The 25,736-nt window shown below is 39.5% G+C and overlaps 1 protein-coding gene across 1 annotated transcript in view; it reads right to left on the reverse strand.

Moving 5' to 3' along the window:
- Adgrv1 (adhesion G protein-coupled receptor V1) overlaps window positions 1-25,736 on the reverse strand; it is a 520,333-nt gene that overhangs the window by 399,984 nt on the left and 94,613 nt on the right. Inside the window, exons 38-50 of the mRNA XM_055604066.1 lie at window positions 24,885-24,963; window positions 24,637-24,775; window positions 23,165-23,306; window positions 17,381-17,643; window positions 15,201-15,376; window positions 14,579-14,703; window positions 11,722-11,879; window positions 11,485-11,631; window positions 11,167-11,274; window positions 7,492-7,756; window positions 6,422-6,544; window positions 2,037-2,259; window positions 1,505-1,709 (exon numbers count right to left, since the gene is read on the reverse strand). Of these exons, the coding sequence (XP_055460041.1) occupies window positions 1,505-1,709; window positions 2,037-2,259; window positions 6,422-6,544; window positions 7,492-7,756; window positions 11,167-11,274; window positions 11,485-11,631; window positions 11,722-11,879; window positions 14,579-14,703; window positions 15,201-15,376; window positions 17,381-17,643; window positions 23,165-23,306; window positions 24,637-24,775; window positions 24,885-24,963 (2,153 nt within the window). The remainder of the gene's footprint in view (window positions 1-1,504; window positions 1,710-2,036; window positions 2,260-6,421; window positions 6,545-7,491; window positions 7,757-11,166; window positions 11,275-11,484; window positions 11,632-11,721; window positions 11,880-14,578; window positions 14,704-15,200; window positions 15,377-17,380; window positions 17,644-23,164; window positions 23,307-24,636; window positions 24,776-24,884; window positions 24,964-25,736) is intronic.

Genomic DNA, 25,736 nt, shown 5'->3' on the forward strand with positions numbered 1-25,736 from the left:
TCTTCCCACCTATCTTTACTATTTAAAGAACTTTTCCCCAAAAGGAATACTTTTATGTATGTCCAACCTTTAGGCATTATGACAGGAACTTATTATCTACAGAGTCCATGGTTAAGAATTGTATAATTATATTAGCTTAAAAAACTCTCATAATGTTTTAAGTAAGTTTATGATTTTTCATTCAGTCACATTCATAGCTAGTGACATACAGCGCTAGTTTGGCCACAAATCTCTTCTTAAAGCACCCTTGACTTCTCAATAAGGCAAACATGTAAAGAATAAAGCAACCTCTTCTGTAAGATTTTCCATGTGTTCTTAACAGAGGTCACCTGAAGACACTTCTCCTTAATGCTTACAGAAGTACTGTTTTGAATGTTGATCTGAACAGAGAGCCAATCCAAGAGAACATTGTACACAGCTGTTCAGTGTCACGTTATATATGTTTCAAAGTAACACAATCTTGATCAAATATTCAGAAAATGTACTTTTATTTTGTCCTTTTTTTTTTTTTTTTTTTTTAGCTGAGGACCAAACCAGGGCCATATGCTTGCTAGGCAAGCACTATACCACTTAGCTAAATCCCTAACCTTAAAATGCCAGATATTAAAATATGTACACAATTGACTCCAGAAAGAAGAGCCTTTTCTTGGCTCCATGCTCTTCATTACTGATGGTTAATAGAATGAGGTCTCCATACAGCCATAATATGTACCAGAAATTCTACTAACCCTCATTTTAAAGGCAATGAGATAAAAGTGACCTGTACTGACTAACCACCAAGTACTGTAAACACTCCTAGTGACCCACTAAAGCTCTAGGTGGTTGTGGGACTATGAAAGCATCTCTCTGTCACTAATTGGATGAAACCAGTACTATAACAATGAGTTTTCAAGCAAGCAGAATGGGGGCTCAGCTTTCTGAAGATCGCATGGAGAGGTATGACGGCCCTGTCTGAGCCATAGTGGCACAGGGGAATATGCAACCAACCCACCAGCTCAAAGTCCACCTTTGCTATGGACGTGGTTTGTGGTTAAGCCTATTTGAACTAGGTTTTCCTTATACATGGGAGATTTTGGGAAAAGGTGCAGTAGAGCTGTTGATATAACAAGCCAATACATCACAATACACTTGGGGTCATAGTTGTATGTGATATATGTGATATAATACACTGTGTGGTATATCTTGTAACTGCTTTATTACTCCCCACTGGTTTAAAATAATTTTTTTAAAGAGTACCTGAAGCAAAACACTGAGACAAGACCAAACAGCACTGTCTTATAGTCAATACAAGTAAATAAACAAAAACAAACAGGGACACAGTGTCCCAGGGAATCTAGTGGCTAAGCCTATTGTAATGTCAATAGCATTCTCTGTAGACAATAGGGTAAGAAGTGAAGCAGAGGCAAGGGAAGGAACAAAGACTGAAGACTCCTTGAAAGCTTATTGAAACTAACTCATCAGTATACCAACTCTGATGGAAGTGTAGAATCTTAGGTCCTTTTACCTGGGCAAAGGCGATAATTCCATAGGCATCATCATTAGAAAGAACAGTTACTCTCACATGACTGTTAATGCCAATCTCTGCTCCTCCTTTTGGATTTTTAAGCTGAACTCTGAAGGATTCTTTTTCTTCTGGCACTGTATCATCAAGGATGTTTACTGCTATTATTGCTTCTTTGTCACCAGGTTCAAATATCAGTTCACCTAAACTAGCATGAGAAGCACACATAAAATAACTCAGTGGTGACCACTGAATGATATACATGGTACATCAGTCCCAAATTCTTATCACGCTGATAATACTGATGTCTTACAAGCATCACAACATTTCATAAGTAAACTTTTCATACAAAATATTCATATACTACTGGTTAACTCGGTAGAGTAGGTATTAAAATATGGACAACGAACAGAGATTTCTGGCTTATTAATGATCCTTACATTGTAGTAAAGCCATCACTCAATCAATGAGAAGGAGGCATTTGGTGCCATACAAAGCTGTGTTTAGGTTAAAAAACATACAATGTTGAACCTACCTAGGAATAAAGTCAGACTGGCTGGAAATGTAGGTCAGCTCATATAAATGCGAGTGAGTAGTTCCCATTAAGGCAATTAAAGTCTTGCTTGAATTAAGGGACTTCACAGTAACAAAAGCCGCATCCTGAGCAGCGGGCGCTTCCAGAACAAAAGAGAACTCATTGCGCGCCGAGTTCCAGCAGTGAAGAGCAGACCTTCCTTGGCCAGCTAGAAGAGTATGGACTGCAAGGAGAAGAGAAGAACAGGAGTGAAGCGTCGTGGGCCCACAGGAGCTCTCTTCACAGCTCTGAAGCAAACCCCTTCCAACTCTCAAAGCCACACACTCCGATTACTAGACTGTAGCAAATCTGATTCTGTCTTTGAAACATTAGGATCTAAGTGATTGCTGAGTGTAGCGCACTGACCAGCTCAGCTTGACACTGCACCCATTATCTGTTCAAGGGAAGAAAAGTCACAGGATAATGAAACAAAAATGGACTTTGTATTCTTTACTGTCCGTCTCTAAACTTACATAAAACTTACACAAACTTACATAAAACCAAAACTCACACTCTCACCACCAACTGTTTTACTTTAATAATTTCTTCTTTAGTCACCATCACTGACATTTGCAACCAGCAGCTGTTGGTTGTAAACAAAAGTTCTAAATCAGCCTACTCTGATCAGGGCATTGCATGGCTAAATGACCTACCACATAGTATTCAAGTCTGTAATTTTTTAAAGTTTTACTTTTTTATTTACTTTTGTACATGACAGTGTTTCCGCATGTGCCAGTGGAGGTCTGAGCACAGCTCTTGGGAGCTGGCTATCTTTACGGTGCATGGCTTCTAAGGTGAAACTCTGACAGTAAGGTTTCGTAGCAAGAGCCTCTGCTCACTGGCCCATCTCACCTGAACAAGTTTCTAATTTTAGTAAATAAATACTAATCGCTATAGCTCTTCTTAAATATATCTAAGATTTCCTGTAGACTGAGAATTCATTGCTTAACATTTGAAATTTTCAGTATTAAGTAGAAATAAAATCGTTATTTTCACTTAGCAAATTATTCAAGATACTTAATTAATCCAAAGAATATGAACAAACTCATGACACTCTGAGTATGCTCTGCCAGGCCACCTCTGATGTTGCCAGGACCCGTGTTTTCCATTCACAGCAGTAGTATGCATTTGCAGCTACACAGGGTAGGAGAGCGGTGGCTTCAAATACTAACTATAGCACTCCACGCTCTTCAGACATAAACAGAGTGAGCCTGGGGAACTGTGGAGAAAAGTGTGCAGGCTCTCATCTTGTCTGGCATTCTCTGGAGCAGAAGGCTGTTGAGGAGGACTGAGTGGCCATTAAAATAACACAAATCTGGAAAGGTTGACAACCTTCTGATATGCTAGCCCACAGGTTACAGTGAGAAAGCCAGCATCCTGGCTCTCACTCACCAAAAGCTCCTGGTCATTACTGTAGCTTAGCTGCTATTACCGTATCAATTCGGGTAACTAATTTAGGTACTGCTGCATGTTACTAAGAACTGTATAAGCTGCGCACAGTGGCTCACGCCTGTAATCCTAGGACTCAGGGAGGCAGAGGCAGGACGATCTCTGTGAGTTGGAGGCTAGTCTGAACTATAAAGCCAGTCCAGGACAGTCAAGGTTACACAGAGAAACCTTGTCTCGAAAATCAAAAAACAAACAAACCCCAAGAATTGCAGAAAGGTAAAGATCGAAAATATTAACAGCATATCAGAATCTTTAAGTGGCCAAATATTTTGCACAAAGCTTTGTAAATTACAGACATTCCAAAAAAAAAAGAAAAAAGAAAAAATGCTACCCTTTTAAACTAGTCAACAAAAGAATCTCTCTGTCCCCATGTCTCCCAGTGCCTGTCTCCCTTTCCTCTCTCCCTCCCTTCCTCCATCAGTTTCCCACAAAGGGAGCTATAATAGACCAAAATCCTTTGATTCCCCATTTAATTGACTTAATTAAGCATGCTTTGTCCATACATCTTCCCACTACTCCCTCACTGCCTGTGCTCGCACTGCCCTGGGTTCTTTCTGGTTGTTTCCAGAAAGCGCATGCGCACTCCCACTATCTCTTTGTACGGTGTGTTTCCTTTGCCTAGAGCCCATCTCCTGATCAACTCTTTGACTCCTTTTTAACCCATAATTCTTAGTCCCATGATTACTGAGGAAAGCTTTGTAGGTACGTCATAAATCAACTCAAGTTTTCTGACCTATATTTTATTCAATTGTTTCCTGGAAATTGCCTGGTGTAGCTATAATCTTATTTGTCACACGTGTACACACACACACACACACACACACACACACACACGTCTTTCACCTACTGCATACTACAGTTTTGCAAGGAAGAGACTACAGGTGCTTTGAGTAGCCTTTGTTGCCACAGGCTTCACCACTGTGATTGCCACCTTAAAACAATCAACTAACCAATAAAGGAGCCAAGAAAGAAGGAAGTGGCAAGTCTCCATATTCTTGCAATAGTTGTTCTGTTCATTTTTCTTCTTCATTTTCAGAAATCAGTCATAGAACTAACCAGAGGATAAATATATGAACCCACGCTCCTGGCTCCAATTTATCATTTTTAATAAAATATTTGACATATACAAAATAAAAAATCCTTTGAACATTCTTTAATGCATACTTTCAGCTTTCAGGACTTTATAATAGCTATTCTAAGTAATTTCTTACAGTCTTTTCATGTCTCTACAACTTCAAGTCACAGAAACAAAAGAAACAGAGCAACCCCACAATGAGTTTTTCATAAAAACCTCTGGCAGAAATTTTTTTCTGAATTCTTCTAGAAAGTGCACCTATTACATATATTTTTAATATCTTTAAAAGGAATTCTATAACTTCAACTAACAGCTCATCTATGTTGTGCACTTCTTCCTTTAAAACATTCATTAGGCAACTATCGTGAATATCAGTAAGTAACTTGAGTAGACAGTACATCCATTTGAAAACCTGAAGTACAAGAGAAGCAGACAAAAAAAAAAAAAAAACACAGACTCCTGTAGATTTGTGTTAATTTTTCTAGTCTCTTATCATTTGCCCTATATGTCTTAAGTGTGCAGCTTCACCTCTCCCCAAGCATCTAAACCCCTGGCTTTCTCCTGACTCGATGCCACACCTAACCACCTGCAATGCTTTAATGTTGCCTCAAACTGTAGCCAACCTGAGCCAAGCTGGCGGCTGCTTCCAATAAATGCATTTTTCCTTCAGCCTTTCTCAGTTCCAACAGCCTCATAATTTCTAAGGTATTAAAGTTGTGATTCCCACACTTAAATTGTCAGAAGTCCTCATGAATGCTTGTTGCTGTACACAAAAGCTTTCACATATCCAAGATCCCTTCCATGTCAGGACTTTCTTTTAGCTGGTCTCAGGACTTTCTTTTAGTAGCTGCAGGACTTTTCATTCATATTTATTATATCAAAGCAGGACCACATTCTTAAAGAAGGGTTTTAGCCAGCATGTGCCTCTAAAATGCCTTTTTTTAAAGTTAAATTATGTTTTATAATTTATTCACTTTGCATCTGGATTGTAGCATCCTCCCTTGTCTCCTCCCAGTGCCTCCCTCCCTCCCTTATTCCCCTCCTCTATTCCCCTCCCCTATTCCACATAAAGGGAACAGCCTCCTTTCATACTATCTGAGCCAATCCTATCAAGTCTCATCAGGACTGCCTGCATTCTCTATCTTTGTGGCCTGGCAAGCCCCCACTACCACAGGGAAAGTGATCAAAGAGCAGGCAACAGAGGCCACGTCAAAGACAGCCCCTACTTCCCTTACTAGGAAAACCCATATGGAGACTGAGTTGCCTATGGTCTACATCTGAGACAGATGTCTAGGTCCTCTCCATGCATGGTCTCCTTGATTGTTGCATCAGTCTTAGTAGGCCCTCTGGGCCCAGATTTGTTGGCTCTGTTGGTTTTCTTATGGAGTTCCTGTCCCCCTGGGTCCTTCTATTCCCTTTACTCTTTTCTACAACTCCCTGCACTGTGCCCAAAGTTTGGCTGTGAGTCTTAGCATCTGCTTCGATCCCCTACTGGGTGGAGCCTTTCAGAGGACATGTCTTATAAGGCTAATACCTGCCTATAAATGAGTATCTGAAATATCTTAAGGATATCTACCTTAGTCATGCTTAGAGTATGAACCAGGAGTTGTTAAGAGTCCCGAGTCACTAAAATAACCTGTGATGTCCAAACTGTCTCAGAAACATCACTCTTTTTTAAACTCTTGCTCTTCAGGATAGACTATTGCAAGGTTCTGATGTTATACACCAACCGAAATAATCTCTGAGAGCATGCCGTTTGACTGGAATCAATCTGTCTCCTCATACTGCAGGTAAGACCAGCTAGCAGCTGAAAAGTCCATACCTATTCCAGAAGCTGGTGTGAAGGAACGGATGCTGTTAACCTCAGCAAAGTCCAGGGACTGGAAATATCTGAAAGATGACTGTCCCAACTCCCAGATAAAAATGTCAATTGACTTCTGATTTCCTATGATTAAGAAATGAAAAGCAACAAGTGGTACAAAGAAAATGACAAAACTGCATAGTAGAACTAATTTAAATTCAATTAAAACAATTTGCACAGAAAACATCTATTTCCAGAATTCAATTTGGTAAGGAATACTGCAGTCCCTTTCTGTTTTTATCACATGAAGCAGACACACAGCTAAGACACATCAGAAGACATAGTCCGTCACCTGAGTCACACACACACACACACTAAACCACACCAAAGAATAAAATGTTTCCAGGATGAAGAGCTGGCTCAGTGGTTAAGAGCTCTTGCTGCTCTTCCAGAGGACCTGGGTTCAATTCCCAGCATCCACGTGGTAGCTCACTGCTTCTTCTGTAACTTCGCTTTGGAGGGTCTGACACCCTCATACAGACATACATGCAGGCAAAATACCAATGTACAAAAAATAAAAATAATCATTAAATTTTTTTAAAGGAATAAAATGTTTCATTGTTGACAATTGTTGACATTTCATCTTTGAAGCTGAAATAACCAGAAGAAATTATATTTTTATGCAGACTGTATTTTGATTCAGTTTTATAAAACTTTGCTAGACATTATTGGTTCTATAAATTTCTCATGATGCTCCAATCACAGTCACACAAAATTATAACTATTGGAAGACTGAATATAGAATCTTTATACACTTTCCACATTTCCTGTCTACTCCTCATTTTCTAGGAATATGAGTTTAAAATGATAGTTCAGCACAACACAGGATCACAGGTACAATGTTTTCTCTTCTTCCTTTTCTAACTGGCATTAGCACTTTCAATCAAGAAAGCTTATGGATCATCAAAAAAAGAAAACATTTCACCTAAAACATACAATCTGATGGTGTTAGTAGCAGCTACTCATGCAACATAATGCCAGATGGTTTGGGTAGCGCCCGCTCATACATTACAAACACTGTATTTTCTCACCTAGAAAAGCATTTTTGGCAAAAAATAAGTACACATCATCTCCTGAAGACAATGCCTCAACTTGTGCTATCCCACTGACCGACACTTCTTGAAAGTTAATAAACTGACTACCAGACCATGTGAATATAAGGGTGCTTCGTGTGACATTAGCCTGGGAAATGGCTAAGAAGATAGAGCCTCCTCTTCTGAACAAAGCCATGCCCAGCACACCTCGGACAGGCAATGTCTGATGTGAGGCAAAGTTACTTCCGTTCCATCTGAAGACCTGTAGGGAAAGTCCAAACAGAAACCCCTTACCACCAGGAATTCAGCACCTGTGACTAATTAGCAGGACTATGTACCACCCTCCTGGAGCTTTCTGTTTAGTTGGGAGGGTAGGATTATTAAAGAAAAGTAATGAATCTTATCCATTTATTTATTTAAGAAGGAATCAGTTATTTGAGAAGAAATCAGTATAAAATCTATGGAGAGGTAATGGAAGTAGAAAACCAAAAATAGAAAGGAATTGAGCTGAGTATAAAAGTCCAAAATCTTTGATGCCTCCATGTCTTCAGCAGCATCTCAAACCATGGAACACAGAGACATTTTCACCCTAAGGTAGCAATCTTATTTTCTGTCCTCATGGTAGCAATGTATATACAGTTTCAGGGTGAGTTTCCACAGAGTGAACTTTAGAAGAAGACAGTTCATGATTTACCTGGTTTATCCTACATCCTGGTCACTTTTACAAAGAGTTGTAATACTTAGGCAAAAGCTGGGACTTTCAGTCAAGTGTTAGTCCAGTGGCAATGGACAAAGCGTTTTTTTTGTTTTTTTTTCTTGTAAGGTCCCATCAATTATTAAGAAAGGATAATTATGCCATCAATAAGTGAATAAAGAAAGATGGCACACTGAGACAGTACTAAAAATGACAGGATGACAGAGTACAGAATGTGGATATCCTTAGGATGTCAAGTTAGATGTTGGCTGGCTCCTAAGACAGAACGCTTGTCTTGTTCTAGGCAAAGATTAATATAACTTAAAAGAACGTTAAGGGAATTAGAGATTGGAAAGGTAAGACAGTGCCTTCCCTTGGGGTGATGACATAATTTATAGTTCAAATATGGGTCTCTGAGACAGTAAAACAGGTAAGAAATGATTGTATCAAAGCAACAAAGTAGCAACGGTGTAGCAATACCTTGGAAAAATGAGGATAGATGACAATACTATATAACGTACAGTCTATATAAAAATTTTGAAATTTTTGTAAGAGTAATTGGAAGTTGCTGAGCAGTTTTAAGATGAGGATTAAAAGAAACCAGTGTTGTTAAAAAGGCAAATGCAGATACTCAGCAGAGAATGAATCTGCAGAGGTCAGACAATTCTAGATATGGGCTGCAATGCTGTTCTGACTCAGCGAGAAACGATGAGGGGGTACCTTGCAGGGGGGTGTTGGTAAGAAGTGGGCAGATGTGCCTGTGTTCTTAATATGAGATGTTCAAATAAGCACTTAGTGATAAACAGATACAAAAAATTAAAACTATAATTAGGCAGAAGATATCCCGTAATTACCCTTCAATAATTCTACTTTATGACTCTGCTATTGCCTAACATAAAGGAACAATGAAACAAGTCGAATGAAGAAAATTTAAGTTCAGGCCAAGATATCACGTATTATATGTATAAAATATAGGTGTGTGCTCGGAAAGAAATAGACACATGTAGAAATAAGGTTATTGTGTAATTCAAATACTGATTTCTGTACCCGATATCTGGTTGCAATCCTTGTTCCTGTCTCAATGTTTTGTAAATACTGCTCCCAGTTGTCCTCTGGTATGCCAATAAAGCAGTTTACAGCCAATCACTGAGCAGGGGAAATGATAGTCCTGGACTTCCTGCCAGCCAGGGGAAGAGAAGTTAGAGGAGGAAGTAGGGGATTCAGCCATGGGCAGATGTCCAGGAGGAACCAGAAGAGAGAGCTCAGCAAAGAAAGCTACAAAGTGTGAGTATCTCTGGAATATACACTGGGAGGCAACTAGATTAGGTTAAACACTTAAGAATAGAATAATAACTGCTCAATATTATGTTATGAAGCTTATTATTAAGCAAATATTTTGTGTGATAGCTGGGTCAAGAGAGAAACTGAGAAACAAACACAGTTTTGTAAAAATAACATTAACAGTCACTGAAGTCTAGAATACAGAGGAAAGGCTTCAGGTGTAATTTGGAAGACATGGCCTACAGCTTGTATGTCAAACCGCAAACATACAAAATTACCCAAGGACAGAGAAAGAAAAAAAGAAAAAAATAAATGTTGAATTCTAGAGAACTCCACCACACCTCAGTTTAGAAAGGAAGTGGGAAATGACAGCAAATGTCTGGGAAGGATGGGACTGTAAGTAGGGGAAGGGGAAAAAAAGAGGGAGGAACAGAGGCAGGGAGGGAAAGTAAAGGGAAAGAGAGTGCAAGGGAGGAGAGGGAAAGATGGTGAGAGTAAAAAGAAAGAGAATACAGATCTGTGCAAGAGAAAAGATGTTTCAAGTTTGAGGCCATGCTGATTGCCATATGCAATCACAGTGAAGATACACACATCCCAGAAGACCTGCCAGGCCGTTCACCACTGCTATGCTCGAAATATCGTATTACCTACTTGTTTTAGGATAAAGTATTCTGACAAAATCACCCACAGGTAGTGTTTATTTGGCTCACAGTTTCAGGTACACTCTGTCATAGTGGGGAAGGCATGGCGGTGGGAACTGAGGCAGCTGGTCACTCTGGGTCCAGAAGATGGGGAGACAACATGCTCAGCTCACTTTCACTTTTCTGTTTTCTCCAAAATTCCAGCCTATGGAATGGTGCTGCTAGAGTGAAGGTGGGCCTGCCCACCTCAAGTAACCTGATCTAGAGAACCCTTACAGTCATATCGAGATTCTAACCATATCTAGATTCTGTCAAGTTGTCATGGAACTCAGATCAAGTAAGAAGAGATTTCTTCATACAGTAGAGAGAAAGAATCACAGCTGAGAGGTTTTCTTTCTAAGCTGGGCAGTGCATGAACATTATGCTCTCTGTAAAATTCCCCACAAAAGAGAAATGCCAGCATGGAGAGCTTCTGAAGCCAAGAACAGCATTGATGTGAGAGGACAGGCTTCCACAGACACGGCCCGTAAGAGGAAAGGGGGCATGGTGCTGGTTTTCAAGTGTTGTAAAAGGTAGTAAGCTTCCTTCTGGAAGCTTTTGCTGCAGGAGAGCCATTAGCTGAAAATAAAGAGGTAAGAAGCACCTATAGATGCCAGAGTGACAAAGAAACAGCATTAAGCATCGAGATTACAAGATGAACTACACCAGCGCAGTGAGAAATGTGGTGTGCTATCAAAATGCCCACTTGGCAATGCCAATCCTAACACTTTCCCGATACCATCTGCTGAGCTGTGATTTTTTCTCCCTTGTTTGTGCAACTGAACCAGACCCTAATCAAATGCTCACGTTATTATCAGATTTGTTCTGTCTCCTGAAGAAACTCTAATAACTTAACCCAAGTCTTCAAGAACTGACTATGACGAATTGGTATCATTCCACACCATCACCATCAAATAATGGCATTTTTACTATATGTACTACATCCTATAGACCATGTAGGAACAGATTTTAATTAGCATGTTTTAGTGGGAAAGGTTCACTCTGAGAGAATCACACCTGAGTTAACTCAGAATCATTTCTTTGACTTGCAATGATGAAATAGTCTTCACTGTCTGAGGTGAAATGTCTTACTTGGCGACTTTCTGATATAATGATTGTCTGTACCTGCAAAAGAGTGGAAATAAACATTTGAAAGTCTTTAATGATGGAAGCAAATGAATGCAGTAATGGCATATTTTAGTACCTGGCTTAAGATTTGAAAATGTATTTATTTCGCAGTGATACATTCTGAAGTTTCACTTGGAGACAAAAACCTTGAATTAAAATACTTGCTACAATGTATATCAATCTACAGAGAAATGAAAAAAAAATTACCAGGAATAATTTGAATCCAGAAGTGAACGTGTACACACTGTTAACAGAAGGCTTTTCTCCATTTCTTTCCCCGTGAGTAATCACAAGATAGGGGGAAACACCAATACTAAAGGCCTCACAAGTCACAGGACTTTCTATGTTTAAGTCCTAGAAAACAAAATGATATTAGTAATGAATGTGGTATCAAACTGTTCACATACAAATTTGGGGTACCACGAAGCGAGAAGGGATGTTTACCTCAACTGGAATGAATGTCCCTTGCCATCGGTAGACAACTGATGACGATTTTCTTAACATTATGCCATAAACTGAATCTCCGACAGTAAAGAAACACCAGCCACTTGCTTTCTTGTCAAAAAAGCTTTGAAATATGGAAAAGACAACATCTGTTCCCCCTAAAACAATAAAATAAATATATATGTATATACTTGCATCTGAACCTTATCTCACTTGGGATCATTTAAATGGTGAAACTAGTGAGTGTGCTACAAAGATGATGATGCGTGTGCGCATGTGTGTGCGTAAAAGAGAAACACTAGAAAGCTTGGAAACAGTAACTAAACGTATTCATTTTTTTAAAAGTAGTAATAACACTTTTATCTATAGCCTGCAATCTTTCCCAAGTGTATTCAAAACTAAATTCTAAGAGAAACATGCTAAAATGACTTCTGTCAGCTTCCAGAAATATTAACAAAAGACTGCTGAAACTTGAATATAAAAAAGTATGTTTTACAGAAACATGCTAATGGTATTATAAAACTTAATCTCATATTTTTGATGTCTGCCCATCCAACAGCTTTTCAGTTTCTATTCTATAATATCTATGTAGACTCACTGACTTCAAGTGACTTAGAGGACTTATAAATTTTACATGTTCTAAAATTCTGTATTTAAAAACACTAAAAGAGAAAATGCTAATTTATGATGAATCGTTATTTAAAAAGTTTTATCATGTATGTCATGACTGTTTTCCAAAGTAAGATATTTTTAAACTTTAGCTAATTATGTGAACATAATAGAATAAGAATAACAAAACCTGTAACTTATGTAAATTACTGAATAGCTAGATTTTTAGTTCAAGAAGACACAGTGTCAATACCCAGAGGCAGTATCCACTGGAGACTTTCTTTCCTAAAAGCACACACTACATTCTCATCTCCAAATGTTCAGAAAGTTCCTCAGCCTTTTCAGTAAGAGTCATGAGGAAAAGCGACAGACAGAGAAATCCTCTGTCCTGTGACGCACGAAGGCGGTGAATGAAGATTAAACAAGGGCCTCTCCGGATCGACCATTCTCGGGCCTACGTCTAAGAGCTGTAGCAAGAACAGGCTTAGTGGGAAACCAAGGCTTTCTCTTCATATATCTTGTCACGTATATGACATATGTATGTACATGGATATTGGTCTCCTGTCTTCTAGGCAGTATCTCTACTTCTGTCTCTCCTCCTAATTTTCAGTCTTTCTTGATTTCCTAGACCTTTTCCATCAACCGTGAAGCAAGTGCCAGTAACTTTCAATGCTCACGTAGGACTTCTCAATGTTCAGCAATATTTCCTCTAGACCCTAGTCCTTTTAAGTACTTAAAGTCTCTCTTATTTGACCTCCACTCAGTGTATTCTTCAGTTCCTGGCCCCTAAACAAATAGCCTTCACTATGCTCATGAATGAGTGCCACCTTAGTAACTGAAATGATTGGGTTTTCATCTTACTGAACTTCCACCTGAAGAGGCACACACAGCATCTCCTCAATTCTCATACTCTTTTGCCTTTGGAAGCAATCTTGCATTTTCCTGGGTTTCTCACAAGCATTTCAAATCTCCTTTCTTTGGTCATGTCCCCATCCCTAGCCACTCAATATAAGCCTTTACAGAGTGCAGTGTGCATGCCTGTCCCCAATCTAACTACAGTCTCTCTTTTTAGTCTTTCAATTCTCGAGTCTCAATATAATATGCCAAAGCTTCCAAATCATCATCCATCAGAAAATTTCCATTTAATCCAGAGGAGTATCTTCTCAATGCTAACTCAACTACAACACGTTCCAAAACACACATAGTCCTCTCTCTGTATCAAATAATACTTCTTTCATAATGTCTTAGATGAAAGCTTGAACTTCCATTTAACTCAAGCTAGAAACCTGGAGTCAGCCACAGCATCTCACCCACCATCAGCCAATCCATCACTTGGTCTAGGCTACCTAACCTGCTGCCTCCTTGCTTATCCTCTGCACCCGTTCTCCTCTATGCAAACAATTCCGTACATGACACTATGAACAATATCTATAAAATATAAACATGGTCATACCACACACACCACTCTTACTCATGCCAAAGCCACTGAAAGACTTTTCATTAAACCCAGGATGAACATGGCCAGAAATATTTTTCAAGGTCTTTAACGATCTGGCTTTCCTAACTAATCAAGGTTAGCATTCTCTCTTACTTCTCTGTCCACTGTCCATTTGATAGTTTCTCTTGTGTGTCAGTTTTTGACTCTGTCCCCAGCACTGCCAGCCCCTCACTGTTGTCCCCAGTGTCTTCCAGTCCAGTCCTTTCACCCCATCCCCATTCATCAGTCAGTCTTAATTTACACTTTGATTCTCCTCAGAAGTACTCACCTAGTATTTTTTATTTTATGTGTGTGTGTGTGTGTGTGTGTGTGTGTGTGTGTGTGTGTGTGTGTTTGATTATATGGCATGTGTATAGGTGCCGGCAGAGGTCAGAAGAAGGTGTCAGATCCCCTGAATCTGGAGTTAGAGGCAGTTGTAAGCCTCCTGACATGATTGCTGGGAACAGAATTCGGATCCTCTGGAAGAGAATCAAGTAATCTTAACTGTAGAGCCAACTCTGCAGCTCTCACTTATATTTTCACTACTTCCAATTTCCCCTTTAAAGCATATACTACCATTTGTAATGCAAAATTATTTTTATTTCCTATATTTATTTCTGGCAATGCCTAAATTCTAAGCTCTGTGAGCTGAGTTCCAAGACTAGTGCATGATAAACGCACAATAAATACTATGACTATAATCGGAGAGTCAGTACCTGTTCTGTTGAAAACACACGCGGAACACACAATTCAGGGAAAAACTAAACGTACTCATGCCAAAAGCTGTTTCAGACACTGTCTCCCACTGCACACTCACAGCCGAATCAAGGCCGTTCATACGTGACACACTGAGGTACACACTCCTGTTGGATTCCTCAACGTCTATAGAGGTAGCACTACAACAAACAAACAAACAAAAAAACAAAAGGATTTTGGAGAGCAAAAAATTACAATTTCTAAATATAAAATATATATCACACTGCCAGCATATCATTTCATATACTTCAAAAATCATACACTCAAGTGTACAAATTGTGTACACTGGAGAGACTAGACTCTAGTATTCAAAAGTATTCACTTATAGAAATTTTTTAATAAAAGATATGAATACGACATTCCAATTATGTTATCGTAACAATGATTAAATATCTGTCACTTCACAGTATATAGTCAAACAATATTGTCAGATATCTGATAAGAAATAAATGAAGTAGGAAATGTTTAGCCTATTAATATAGTTTGATCCCTTAATTATTTTAAGAAATAAAATATAAATATATCATATCCAGACATTTTAAAAATAACCAGATATTAATTTCCTTCTATGTGTTTTCAGTTCAAAAGTATTAGCTATTTCGTTTCACAATGCTAATGTTTTATAAATAACACATACCTATTCTCAACAGCAGAGATACCGAATAGTCCCAAAGGGGCCTGATTTTGCAAAACTGTTATCAAGGTTTGAACCTGGGCCCCCAGCCTGGCACCTCCAGTTGGATTAAACAGGGTGCAGACAAAATGCTCATCCATTTCTGGTTCTGTGTCTAATATGGCAGAGATCCGCAGGGCCTGACAACAAAATGAAAAAGTACAGTTAAGAGAATGTGGTCATTTCTGAAAGACACATGGAGAAATGTACTAAACATTTGACAACGTATGTTTTGAAACATGAGTTCCGTTTATACTTGATCCCCATCATGCGATGACTACAACTGTCTCAAGTTCCTACCTTGGGGACTGTCAGCCCTGTGGTCTGCTGCTCCTCCAGTGTCTGAAGAAACTCATGTGCCTATTTCTGTGACATACGGGACACTTTTGCCTTATCTGGGCTGCATAATTTCTTAACCTCATTCCAAACTGGAAATGACTGTCTAGAATCTATGTCAGGCTAGAACCCATGCAAATGCTTGCCAGCAGCAGAGTGAAAGGGCTGTGGTCTCGGCCACGGAATGCAGCTGGGTAGAGAGAGCCACCTGCGGTAGATGCGTTCCCATGCTCCAGGATGCTGTGTGAGAGACAGCAAACTGCAGCTGATGAAACCTCCCCTCCATACAGGGCAAGACGAGCCCTGCGTCGTAAGCGGGATAAACACTTCCTCTGGAAAGGGGAAAGGACAAAAAGAGAAGCTTCTGAACGGCAGTTATTAGAACATTCTTACTCTGAGTGGTGGCTACATGTGCAGATACGTATCTTTAAAGTCATTCGCCAAATGCTTAGGGACTGTGTACCACACATCTTATATTTTAAAATTAAATGTGGGCACAGTTAGGTTTGTTCAAAAATTATTTCATTTGTTCTAACAATTAATTTTCCTAGTGAACATATCAAAGCATCTTAAAACTATAAGAAAATTCTCAAGGAAAAGTCAAAATAAAAAAGTAATTTTAAAATATTAAATTTTTAAATATTAAATTTTTTTTCTTTCCAAAAGAAGAAAATAAAAATAAAAAATAAAGTGCTAGCAAATTTATGAAACACTTATGCTTTAAACTTTCATATTATTTCAAAATTGAAGTAAAAATTTAAACAAATCAATTAAATGTTTTAGATTTTCAAGAATATAAAAATACTGAACATGGAAAACATGCTGCAGTTTACATGACATAAGGGGACTGAGGTCCATCTGCCTGGCATTCCCAAGGTCCTGGGTCCAGCCCACAGCAGGAAACAGGAGCATTCCCCAGACGTTAGGTGACTGCAGCTGTCCAGTCACCGTAAGCACAGTACTCTAGTGGCTTGCTAGCTTTGAAATGTGTAAGATAATGTAACCAGATCCTGTTAACTGTATCTCAGACATAAAGTTGAGAGACTGGAGAGATGGCTCTTGAGTAAGAGCACTGGCTTTTCTTCCAAAGGACCTGGGTTCACTTCCCAGCACCCACATGGCAGCTCACACCTGTCTGTAACTTCATTTCCAAAGGAACCAATGCACTCCTTCTGACCTCCACACGCACCAAGCACACGTGTGGTACACACATATATACATGGTCAAATAGTCATATATATAAAAGTAAAGTAAATAGAAATGAGAAGTTAATAAAAATAAAATAATAAATAATAAAATTGAATTCCAAAACAAAAAAAAGTTAGAATATAGAAAAGGAAAGTTAGAAGGTCTGCTTTACTTTATTTTTATTATGGACAGCGTTCATAATAAATTATCGTTTTCTTACTAAGCTCCTCCTGCTCTTGTATCAGCAGTCCTTAGCAAGCAGTCATGTTTGTTCAGCAGACAACAATGAAAGCCCAATGATGGAAGTTTCTTTTAACTTATTTTCTTAAAGACAGTATAACGAAAAACTGAAAATTATTTTAAATTTCGAAACTCTAATGGCACAATCTAATCCTTGCACATTCCTCTACCATATTCCCAGGAATTTCCCCACTTGACATCTGCAAACATGTTATAATGCTGTAATGCTGGCCGCACACTAGTGCCTTTCACTCTGTCATTTAGGAAGATTTTCTTGTTTCGTTTTTTGAAATCATAGGGCCCACTTCTGAGGGAAAATTATTTTAAATACTAAAGACAATGTTTGTTCTCATTAAAGGTAGTAAAGATTCACACTGTACCTTGGATCGAACACCTTCCTCTAGAACGATAAAGCCTTTGGAAGGAAGCAGGTCCTTAGATTCAGCTGTAGAATTGACTTCTGTCAGGGCAAACTGAACAGCCACGGTTCCAAACAGGCCTCGTGCAGGCTCTCGTGCGATGACTAACACCGCCACGCTCTCTTGCATGTAGAGAGAGGTCGGTTCTCTGAGAAAAATGTGCTCACTGTTGTTAAAGAACAGAACTCCAGGGCCATCGTCATTCGCAAGGACAGTAATCAAAGCTGTTGAAGCAAAAATGTCCAAGCAGGAATTGAAGACTGGAGAAAGGCAATGACTTTATACTGACTGTGTAATCGGTATTGATTCAGTTCTCACTATAGCCCTATAAGGGACACCTTTTACTATTCCCATCTTACAGACTGTGACACAGTGTACACAGATACTCCACAGACATTCAAAAGCTGGAAGGGAGCAGAGCTGTGGTGGAAGCCATGATGTTTAGTACTCTTACAATCACATTCATTTATCTGTGAGGAGAGCACCCATATCACAGTGTGTGTATATGTGGAAGTCAGAAGACAGTTTGTAGAGATCTGCCGTGTAAATCCCAGGGATCAAACTCAGGTCATCAGGCTTGGTGGCAAACACCTTTATATGCTGAGCCATCTTGCCAGCTTAGACATACAGACTTAAGCATTATCATAACATCTTTATATATCAGGTGGTGTGTGTGTGTACATAGATAGCATTATATAGCTGTTATATCCACTATATATTATAATGTGATATATGTATTTACATATCCCCTTCCCCGCCCCCTCTGAGGACAACATCAGCCCATGACAGAACTAGCAGGCAAGCCTGTGGGGAATTTTCTTGAACAATGACTAATGTGGGAGTAGATAGTGGTCATGGCTTACATAAAAAAAAAAAAAAAAAGAAAGAAAGAAAGCTGAGCAAGCCACAGAGAGCCCTATATTAAACAATCATTGTGTGAAAATATAACAGTAAAGGGATCTCACTCGAAACAGACAGCACAGAAATTAATGTGAAAACACAAGAAAGATGGACACAAAGAAAGGCACAACCTGCTGTCTGTGGCCACCTTGTCTCCCTTGACCCACTCTTAGGTCCCTTTATACAGTAGCTCGAATTCCTGCAGCAGTGGCTCTCTCCCCTCCCCCGCCCTCTGAGGCCAGCATCAGTGCAAGCCTGTGGGGAATTTTCTCTAAGGATGGCTCATGTGGTGGCAGTAGAGAAGAGTCCAGGCTTACATTAAAAAAAAAAAAAAAAAAAAAAAAAAAAAAAAAAAAAAAAAAAAAAAAGAAAAAAAAAAAAAAAAAAAAAAAAAAAAAAAAAAAAAAAAAAAAACAACCTAAGAAAGCCGCAGAGTTTAGTCTTGCTAAAATGCTCAATTCCTATCCAGAAAGACAAAGAGGATGGACATCAGAAGGAGAAAACAGTGAACAAGTCAGGAGCCTGACACAGAGGACCTCTGAAAGGCTCTGCCCTGCAGACTATCAATGTAGATGTTGAGACTTATGGGCAACCTTTGAGTAGAGTGCAGGGAATCTTAGAAAAGAAGTGGGAAACACTAAGATCTGGAGAGGACAGGAACTCCACAAGGAGAGCAACAGAACCAAAATATCTGAGCACAGGGGTCTTTCCTGAGACTGATATTCCAACCAAGGCCTATGCATGGAGATAACCTAAGACCCCTGCATAGATGTAGCCCATGGCAGTTCAGTATCCAAGTGGGTTCCATTGTAATAGGAACAGGGACTGTCTCTGACATGAACTGATTGGCCTGCTCTTTAATTACCTCCCCCTGAGGGGAAAGCAGTATTACCAGGCCACAGAAGAAGACAATGCAGCCACTCCTGATGAGACCTAATTGACTAAGATCAGAAGGAAGGAAAAGAAGTCCTCCCCTATCAGTGGACTTGGGGAGGAGCATGCATGCAGAGGGTGGAGGAAGGGAGGGATTGGGATGGGAGGAGGGAGGGAACCACAGGGAAGGATACAAAGTGAATAAAGTGTAATTAATAAAGAATTTTTAAAAATCCAAAAAAAAAAAAAAAAAGAAAAGAAAGAAAGCCACAGAGAGCAAGATATTAAACATCATTCTTCCATGGCCTTTTTGCCTTAGTTCCTGCCTCCAGGTTCTTTTCTTGAGTTCTTGCCTGGTCTTCTGCTCCTGATGAACCTATTTAGCTAAAATTAACCCTTTCCACCCTGGTGTACTCTAGTCATAGTGTTTATCAGAGAAACAAAATAAACTAGGACACATAGATAAAAATAAATTTTATACTGAAGATTAACAGCCAGTGAAAGCACATTTTAGAAATTAGAGTAGTTGTTTATAAATTATAGAATAAAAATAAATTTATATTCTTGTCTCATATATTATCATTATCAGTAAATAATTTCATTCTATGCTAAAAATGATCACATACAATTCAAAATTATGAAAATTTCAGAAAAACATAGTAAAAATAATGTACATTGTTTTGAGAGAAAGCAAATAGAATTTAAAAAAATAACAAAAATACTGATATTTTAAAAATGTATAATAAAAGAAAATATAATGAATTTGACACATAAAAAGTCCACCCGCAGAAGATTTAAAAGTCTAACAACGGAGCCTTCTGATCTTCCTGGACAGCTCCACACTTCCAGGCCACATCTCCGGCGGTCAGCCTCATCCCTGACATAAGATGATAAAGGTTGGAGTGAACGGATTTGGTGGTCTGGGTACCTGCTCACCAGGACTGCCTTAAGATCAGGCAAAGTGCATACTGTTGCCATTAATGACCCCTTTGCTGACCTCAACCAAAACATCTACACCCAGTATGATTCCACCAAAACTGTCTTCCACAGCCGAGGCTGAGTACAGGAACCTTCTGTTACTTAAGGCTTCCTCTATCTTGCATGAGTGAGATCACATCTGCATCAAAGAGGGTGATACTTGCGTCGAAAACATAGTGGAATCTATTGGTAATTCACAACCACGGATAAGGCTGGGGCCACCTTGAAGGGTGAAGCTGAAGGATCACCATCTCTGCCCCCCTGCTGAGCCTGCATGTTTGCAATGGACGTGGCCATGAGACGTATGAAAATTTACTCAAAATGTCAGCAAGGCCCCTGACCACCAAGGGCTTAGACCCACGCCTCTACCCTTTCCATGACAGCCTCACCACCACGTAGGGACTCATGACTGTAGACCATGTCATCACTGCAGCCCAAAGGCCTGTGGCTGGCACCTCAGGAGAACTGCAATGTCATGCCTCTGGACTGCCCAGAAGAGCATCCTAGTGTCCACTTGGACATAGGCCAGGTAATTCCAGAGATGAGTGGGACATTTACAGAACAGCCTTCCCTGTTCCACCCTCGGTGTGTCTGTTGTGAATGTGACCAGCTGCCTTAGAGAAAGCTGTCAAATACAATAATATCAACAAAGTAATATAACAGATGTCACAGGTCCCTAGTGGTAATCCTGGGCTATAGAGGATCAGGTTGTCTCCTGGAACCTTAACAGTGACATTTGGTCTTCTACCCTTTACAATAGCTTTGCTGTCGATGAACACTCTGCCAAGCTCACTTACTGCTAAGACAATGAATTTGGATCCACTAACATGGTGGTTGACCTCATGGTGAAAATAGCCTGTCAGGAGAATGGAGCCCTGAAGCATACACCCAGCAAGAACAGGGAAGGAAGACTGAGGCCTTCAGCTACCGGGAAGTATCTGCCTCCGCTTAGTTCCAACACACTGAGCATCTCCTCTTACATATCCATCCCAGAATCCCCGGAAGCAGGGGGTTAGGATCCCAATTCTCACGTACTGTCAGTAAAGTTCACTGCACTTCCCCAAAACAAATGGGAACAGTGAATTCAAAACATAATGTTACTAGATGTAATTATTAAGCTTAAGATTATGGTGGGTGCATGTACAATAAGGCAAAATTATGTCCTGAATTGAACTTTAACAGAGAATGCCCTGTTTAACATCGTATGTCTATGTGTAACTGAGCATGGATATGACAGAAATCAGATGCATTACGAGAAGGGATACGCACAGTACAAAACTGACCGCATGATTTAATCTGTTAGTTACGCAAAAAGCTGCTCTCACTGAGCAACCAAGCTCTTCCTTCTCCTAAAGCACATAAAAAGACCAATAACCAGGACCTGAGTACCCTCCTACATGTGACCAGATGTCAAGCTTAACACTGTATTTCTGATCTGTTCCATTGCTTTGCTTTCGTAAAAAGCTTCCTGACTACACACAATATGTGTGACTTTTTATTTCATTCTTGAGTACGTGGCTAGGACTCTGGGAAAATTCAGTCTAGCTCCTGTGGGCCTGTGCAGTGCTAAGCATGCTCCTTCATAGAGAATCTGCCGTTGGTCAAAAACAGAGTCTCGTGAAGTTCATGCTGCCTGGCCCTTTATGTATAGTCTGAGTTTGGCCCTGAGCTCATAACCTTCCTGCTCTGCCCCCTGAATACTGGGATTCCAGGCCTGCACCAGCACGCCATACATGCGGTGCTGGGGCCAAAGCCAGGGCTTGTGCATGTTAGGCGGCCACGGTACCCATGAGCTACTTTCTCACCCAGAAGTAACTTTTCAAAACCTCTTCTAAGGCTATGAATGCTCACCCTGAAACGTGACCTCTTTATCAAAGCTCCCTCCCAAACCCCGCCAAGGCTCAGGGAACATCACAAATGAGGAAGCAGAAAGAATGGAGGAGCCAAGGAGAGAAGAACCATCCAACACTGTCTTCTGAACATGTTGGCTGCTGCACCCACTAGCAGCAGCTGGGTTATGTGCACAATATTTGCTCAAAATCAAGCCAGATGAGATCCTGTCAGAAAGTTGAGAGTGCCTATCCTTTACAGGGGAGCTACTGGCAACGACGAGAAGCTAGGCAGAGAATCAGTTTCCTCTGGGTTTAGCTACTAGTAGATCCCATGGGCCTGTGGATAGTCCCACACCCATGCGCATACTGGTGATACTAACTGTACTTGGTAGATTATCAAAAAGCAGAGGGGAAGAGGAGGAGGGGGACAATGATGACGACCAGAAGAAAGAGGAAGAAAAAGAAGGTGACAGTATGAAGTTGGGAGAGGAACCTATTGGGGAAGGTGGAATCCAAGGGAGCTGAGGTGGGAAAATGTGGGTGGATATAATCACATTTCACTGTAAATCTGTATGAAATGTTCAGAGAATAAAAAATTATAACAAATGCACAAGCAAATCTTTTCTTCTGTGGAACTCAGTACATCCACGGCGTTTGCTCTGTCGTTATTGTTTTGCCATTGCTTAGAGTCATCGGAAAGCTTAACCCACAGTCATATCGGGTGCCCTTAAAAACAATAGCAAACTATTCTAACTAAAGAATGAAAACTCTCATGCTGTATCTGAGACTTCAGTACCCCTCGTCTATACATAAATTCCATGGCACTGAAGCAACACTGGAAAAACCATGGTCATGATTTTTGTCATTATTAAGTATAAAACCACACCAGAACTCAAATTCTGAGGAAAGACTTTTACACATTGAATAAAACTATAGTAACTGTGAAATATCACTTAATACTACTTTTAGCATCAGCCTACTCTGACCTTGCTGTTTTCACACACACAGACACACAGACTCATTACCACTGGCATGAGAACTTAGAAATGCAGAGCTTAAGAGCCCTTCTCTTATGAGGCAAGGAAAAGGCTCATCCTCTTGGCTGCACACTGCTAAAGCCAGGATAGCAAAAGGAAGACTGTGGGAAATGAGTGATAATTACCTATTGTACTTTTCCCCAGCTCTAGTCCAGGAGAAGGGTTTGTTAATATCAACTGAAATGTTTCATCTCCCTCTGGAATGTCATCATCCAGAATCATAACATCCACATGTTTATACCTTTCTCCATCAGCAAAATGAAGAATCTGATAAAAAAAATTGATAAAAGAAAAAGCCATAAATTTAAATTCACTCTGAGTTTTCATAAAAGGTCTAGAAAGCAACTGTAAAACTGATAATGTAGAAAATAAGCTATTTTGGGGGCTGGGAGATGGTTCAGCAATTAAAAGCATTTGCTGCTCTTTCAGAGCACCAAAGCTGGGTTCCCAGAACTTTCATCATGCATCTTGTAACCTCCTGAAACTCTAGCTTCAGGGAGCTTAAATTTTGACATGATCTCTTTTTGTTTAATTTTAAACTGAAAATATTTCAAGTAAAGCTTACAGAGTAGAAGAAAGCAAATAGATGGTTAAGAAATGAAGGGGATAGTCTGCAGGGCAGAGCTTTTCAGAGGTCCCCTGTGTCAGGCTCCTGACTTGTTACCTCTTTTCTCCCTGCAGACTATCAAAGCAGATGCTGAGACTTATGGGCAACCTTTGGGCAGAGTGCAGGGAATCTTAGGAAAGAAGTGGGAAACACTAAGATCTGGAGAAGACAGGAACTCCACAAGGAGAGCAACAGAACCAAAATATCTGAGCACAGGGGTCTTTCCTGAGACTGATATTCCAACCAAGGCCTATGCATGGAGATAACCTAAGACCCCTGCATAGATGTAGCCCATGGCAGTTCAGTATCCAAGTGGGTTCCATCGTAATAGGAAAAGGGACTGTCTCTGACATGAATTGATTGGCCTGCTCTTTAATTACCTTCCCCTGAGGGGGAAGCAGTATTACCAGGCCACAGAAGAAGACAATACAGCCACTCCTGATGAAAGCTAATTGACTAGGATCAGAAGGAAGGAAAAGAAGTCCTCCCCTATCAGTGGACTTGGGAGGGGCATGCATGCAGAGGGTGGAGGAAGGGAGGGATTGTATAGTGTAATTAATAAAGAAAAAATAAATAAATGGTATCCAAATGAAAAAAAGAAAAAAGAAAAAAAATGAAAGGGATGGAAACACAAGATTTTTTAAAAGTATTTCAAGGTCTTGAAACATTTCTGTAAATTAAGACCAAAAAAAGCATAGAAACAATCTGGGGAAAATCTATTGATTAACCTTTTTAATGCATGATCTAGTATTCTACAGAATTAAATACTCCGAAAGTAGTAAATTTGAAGTGATATTTGGAATAAAAACTTAATTCAATTGCTTATTTCAGCAGAGAGAACTATATAATACAGAAATTACCTGCCAGGTCTCACTCTGGAGTAGCTTACACAGTAGTTATTGAGATTAATTTATCCAGGAAAGACCTATATCAGTCCACTCTCGAGGACCAGTGATTGTAAGTGGCTGTCATAGCTATGTAGAGCCTTACCTGTGGAGAGCAGATATAATCCAGCCCCATCTGGGCTTCTAGATTCTGGGCATACATAAACAAGGACACCTGGCCAAGGGCCTCTCTGCTCCTCTGGGCTACCAATGTTACAATGCCACTAGTTTCATTCACTTCAAACCTGGAATAAAGACATAGGCTCAGTTTTCTCTCATAACTTCTATTTCGTAGTTGTGAAGAAACAACTTAATCTGAACCTAAGGTAGTAGCTCACACAGCCTTTAGTTTACCTGCTACGTTGCCATTCAATGACACCTTGAGCACCGTCATTGGCATCTATGATAATCTGGGCACTCAAGCCTTCTGAATCTGATAAAACAGAGATAGAGTAAATGAATATATTTTGACATAAATTTCATCAGAACTATATTTAAAGCCACTGTCTTGCATAGAATTTGAAGACTGGGTTATATAATTTTCCATGTGTAGGTATTGTAAGTAGTGAAAAGATGTTTAAGGAAATAAAAAATAATGTTGGTGATATTAGAAAAGAAATATTTTTAATTAGCAAGAGTTACTAATGTATAACAATTCAACTGAAAATATAGTGAAATTACAAACTACAGATGGAATAGGTTCAGTTAGAATAAATTAATATTAGCATCGATATTGTGTTTCAAGAGGGAATAAAAATGTATTGGTGAAAAAGTAGAAAGGAAAAAACAAACAGGAAAGAAAAAGGAAGACTATCACAGAAAAAAATACATGTGTTACAGAGTGACATAGCTAGGACTATTCATACAAACTAGGGAAAAGGGTTTGATAAAGCATATATACATATATATTAATTTCTCCTGTCTGTATTGTATTTTTGTCAGTGTGCTACAAATAGCTACTCTTGTATGTTCAAACATTACTTCTCTCCCTGCTCTGTGTGTATGTGTTTCAATACTTTATCATCCTGCTTAGGTGTGGAAAGGGGTTAGAATACCAATTTTCTTTAGAATGGAGTGAACAATACTGTTCAGGAGACAGTGTAAAATCAGGATTTATGCCCAGTGTACTAAAGGCTTACAGCCAGACATTCTGTATATGTATATATATATATATATATATATATATATATATATATATATATATAT

This window comes from Psammomys obesus, unplaced genomic scaffold (assembly GCF_907164565.1).
Source record: "Psammomys obesus unplaced genomic scaffold, mPsaObe1.curated_primary_1811, whole genome shotgun sequence".
Taxonomy (NCBI): Eukaryota; Metazoa; Chordata; class Mammalia; order Rodentia; family Muridae; genus Psammomys; species Psammomys obesus.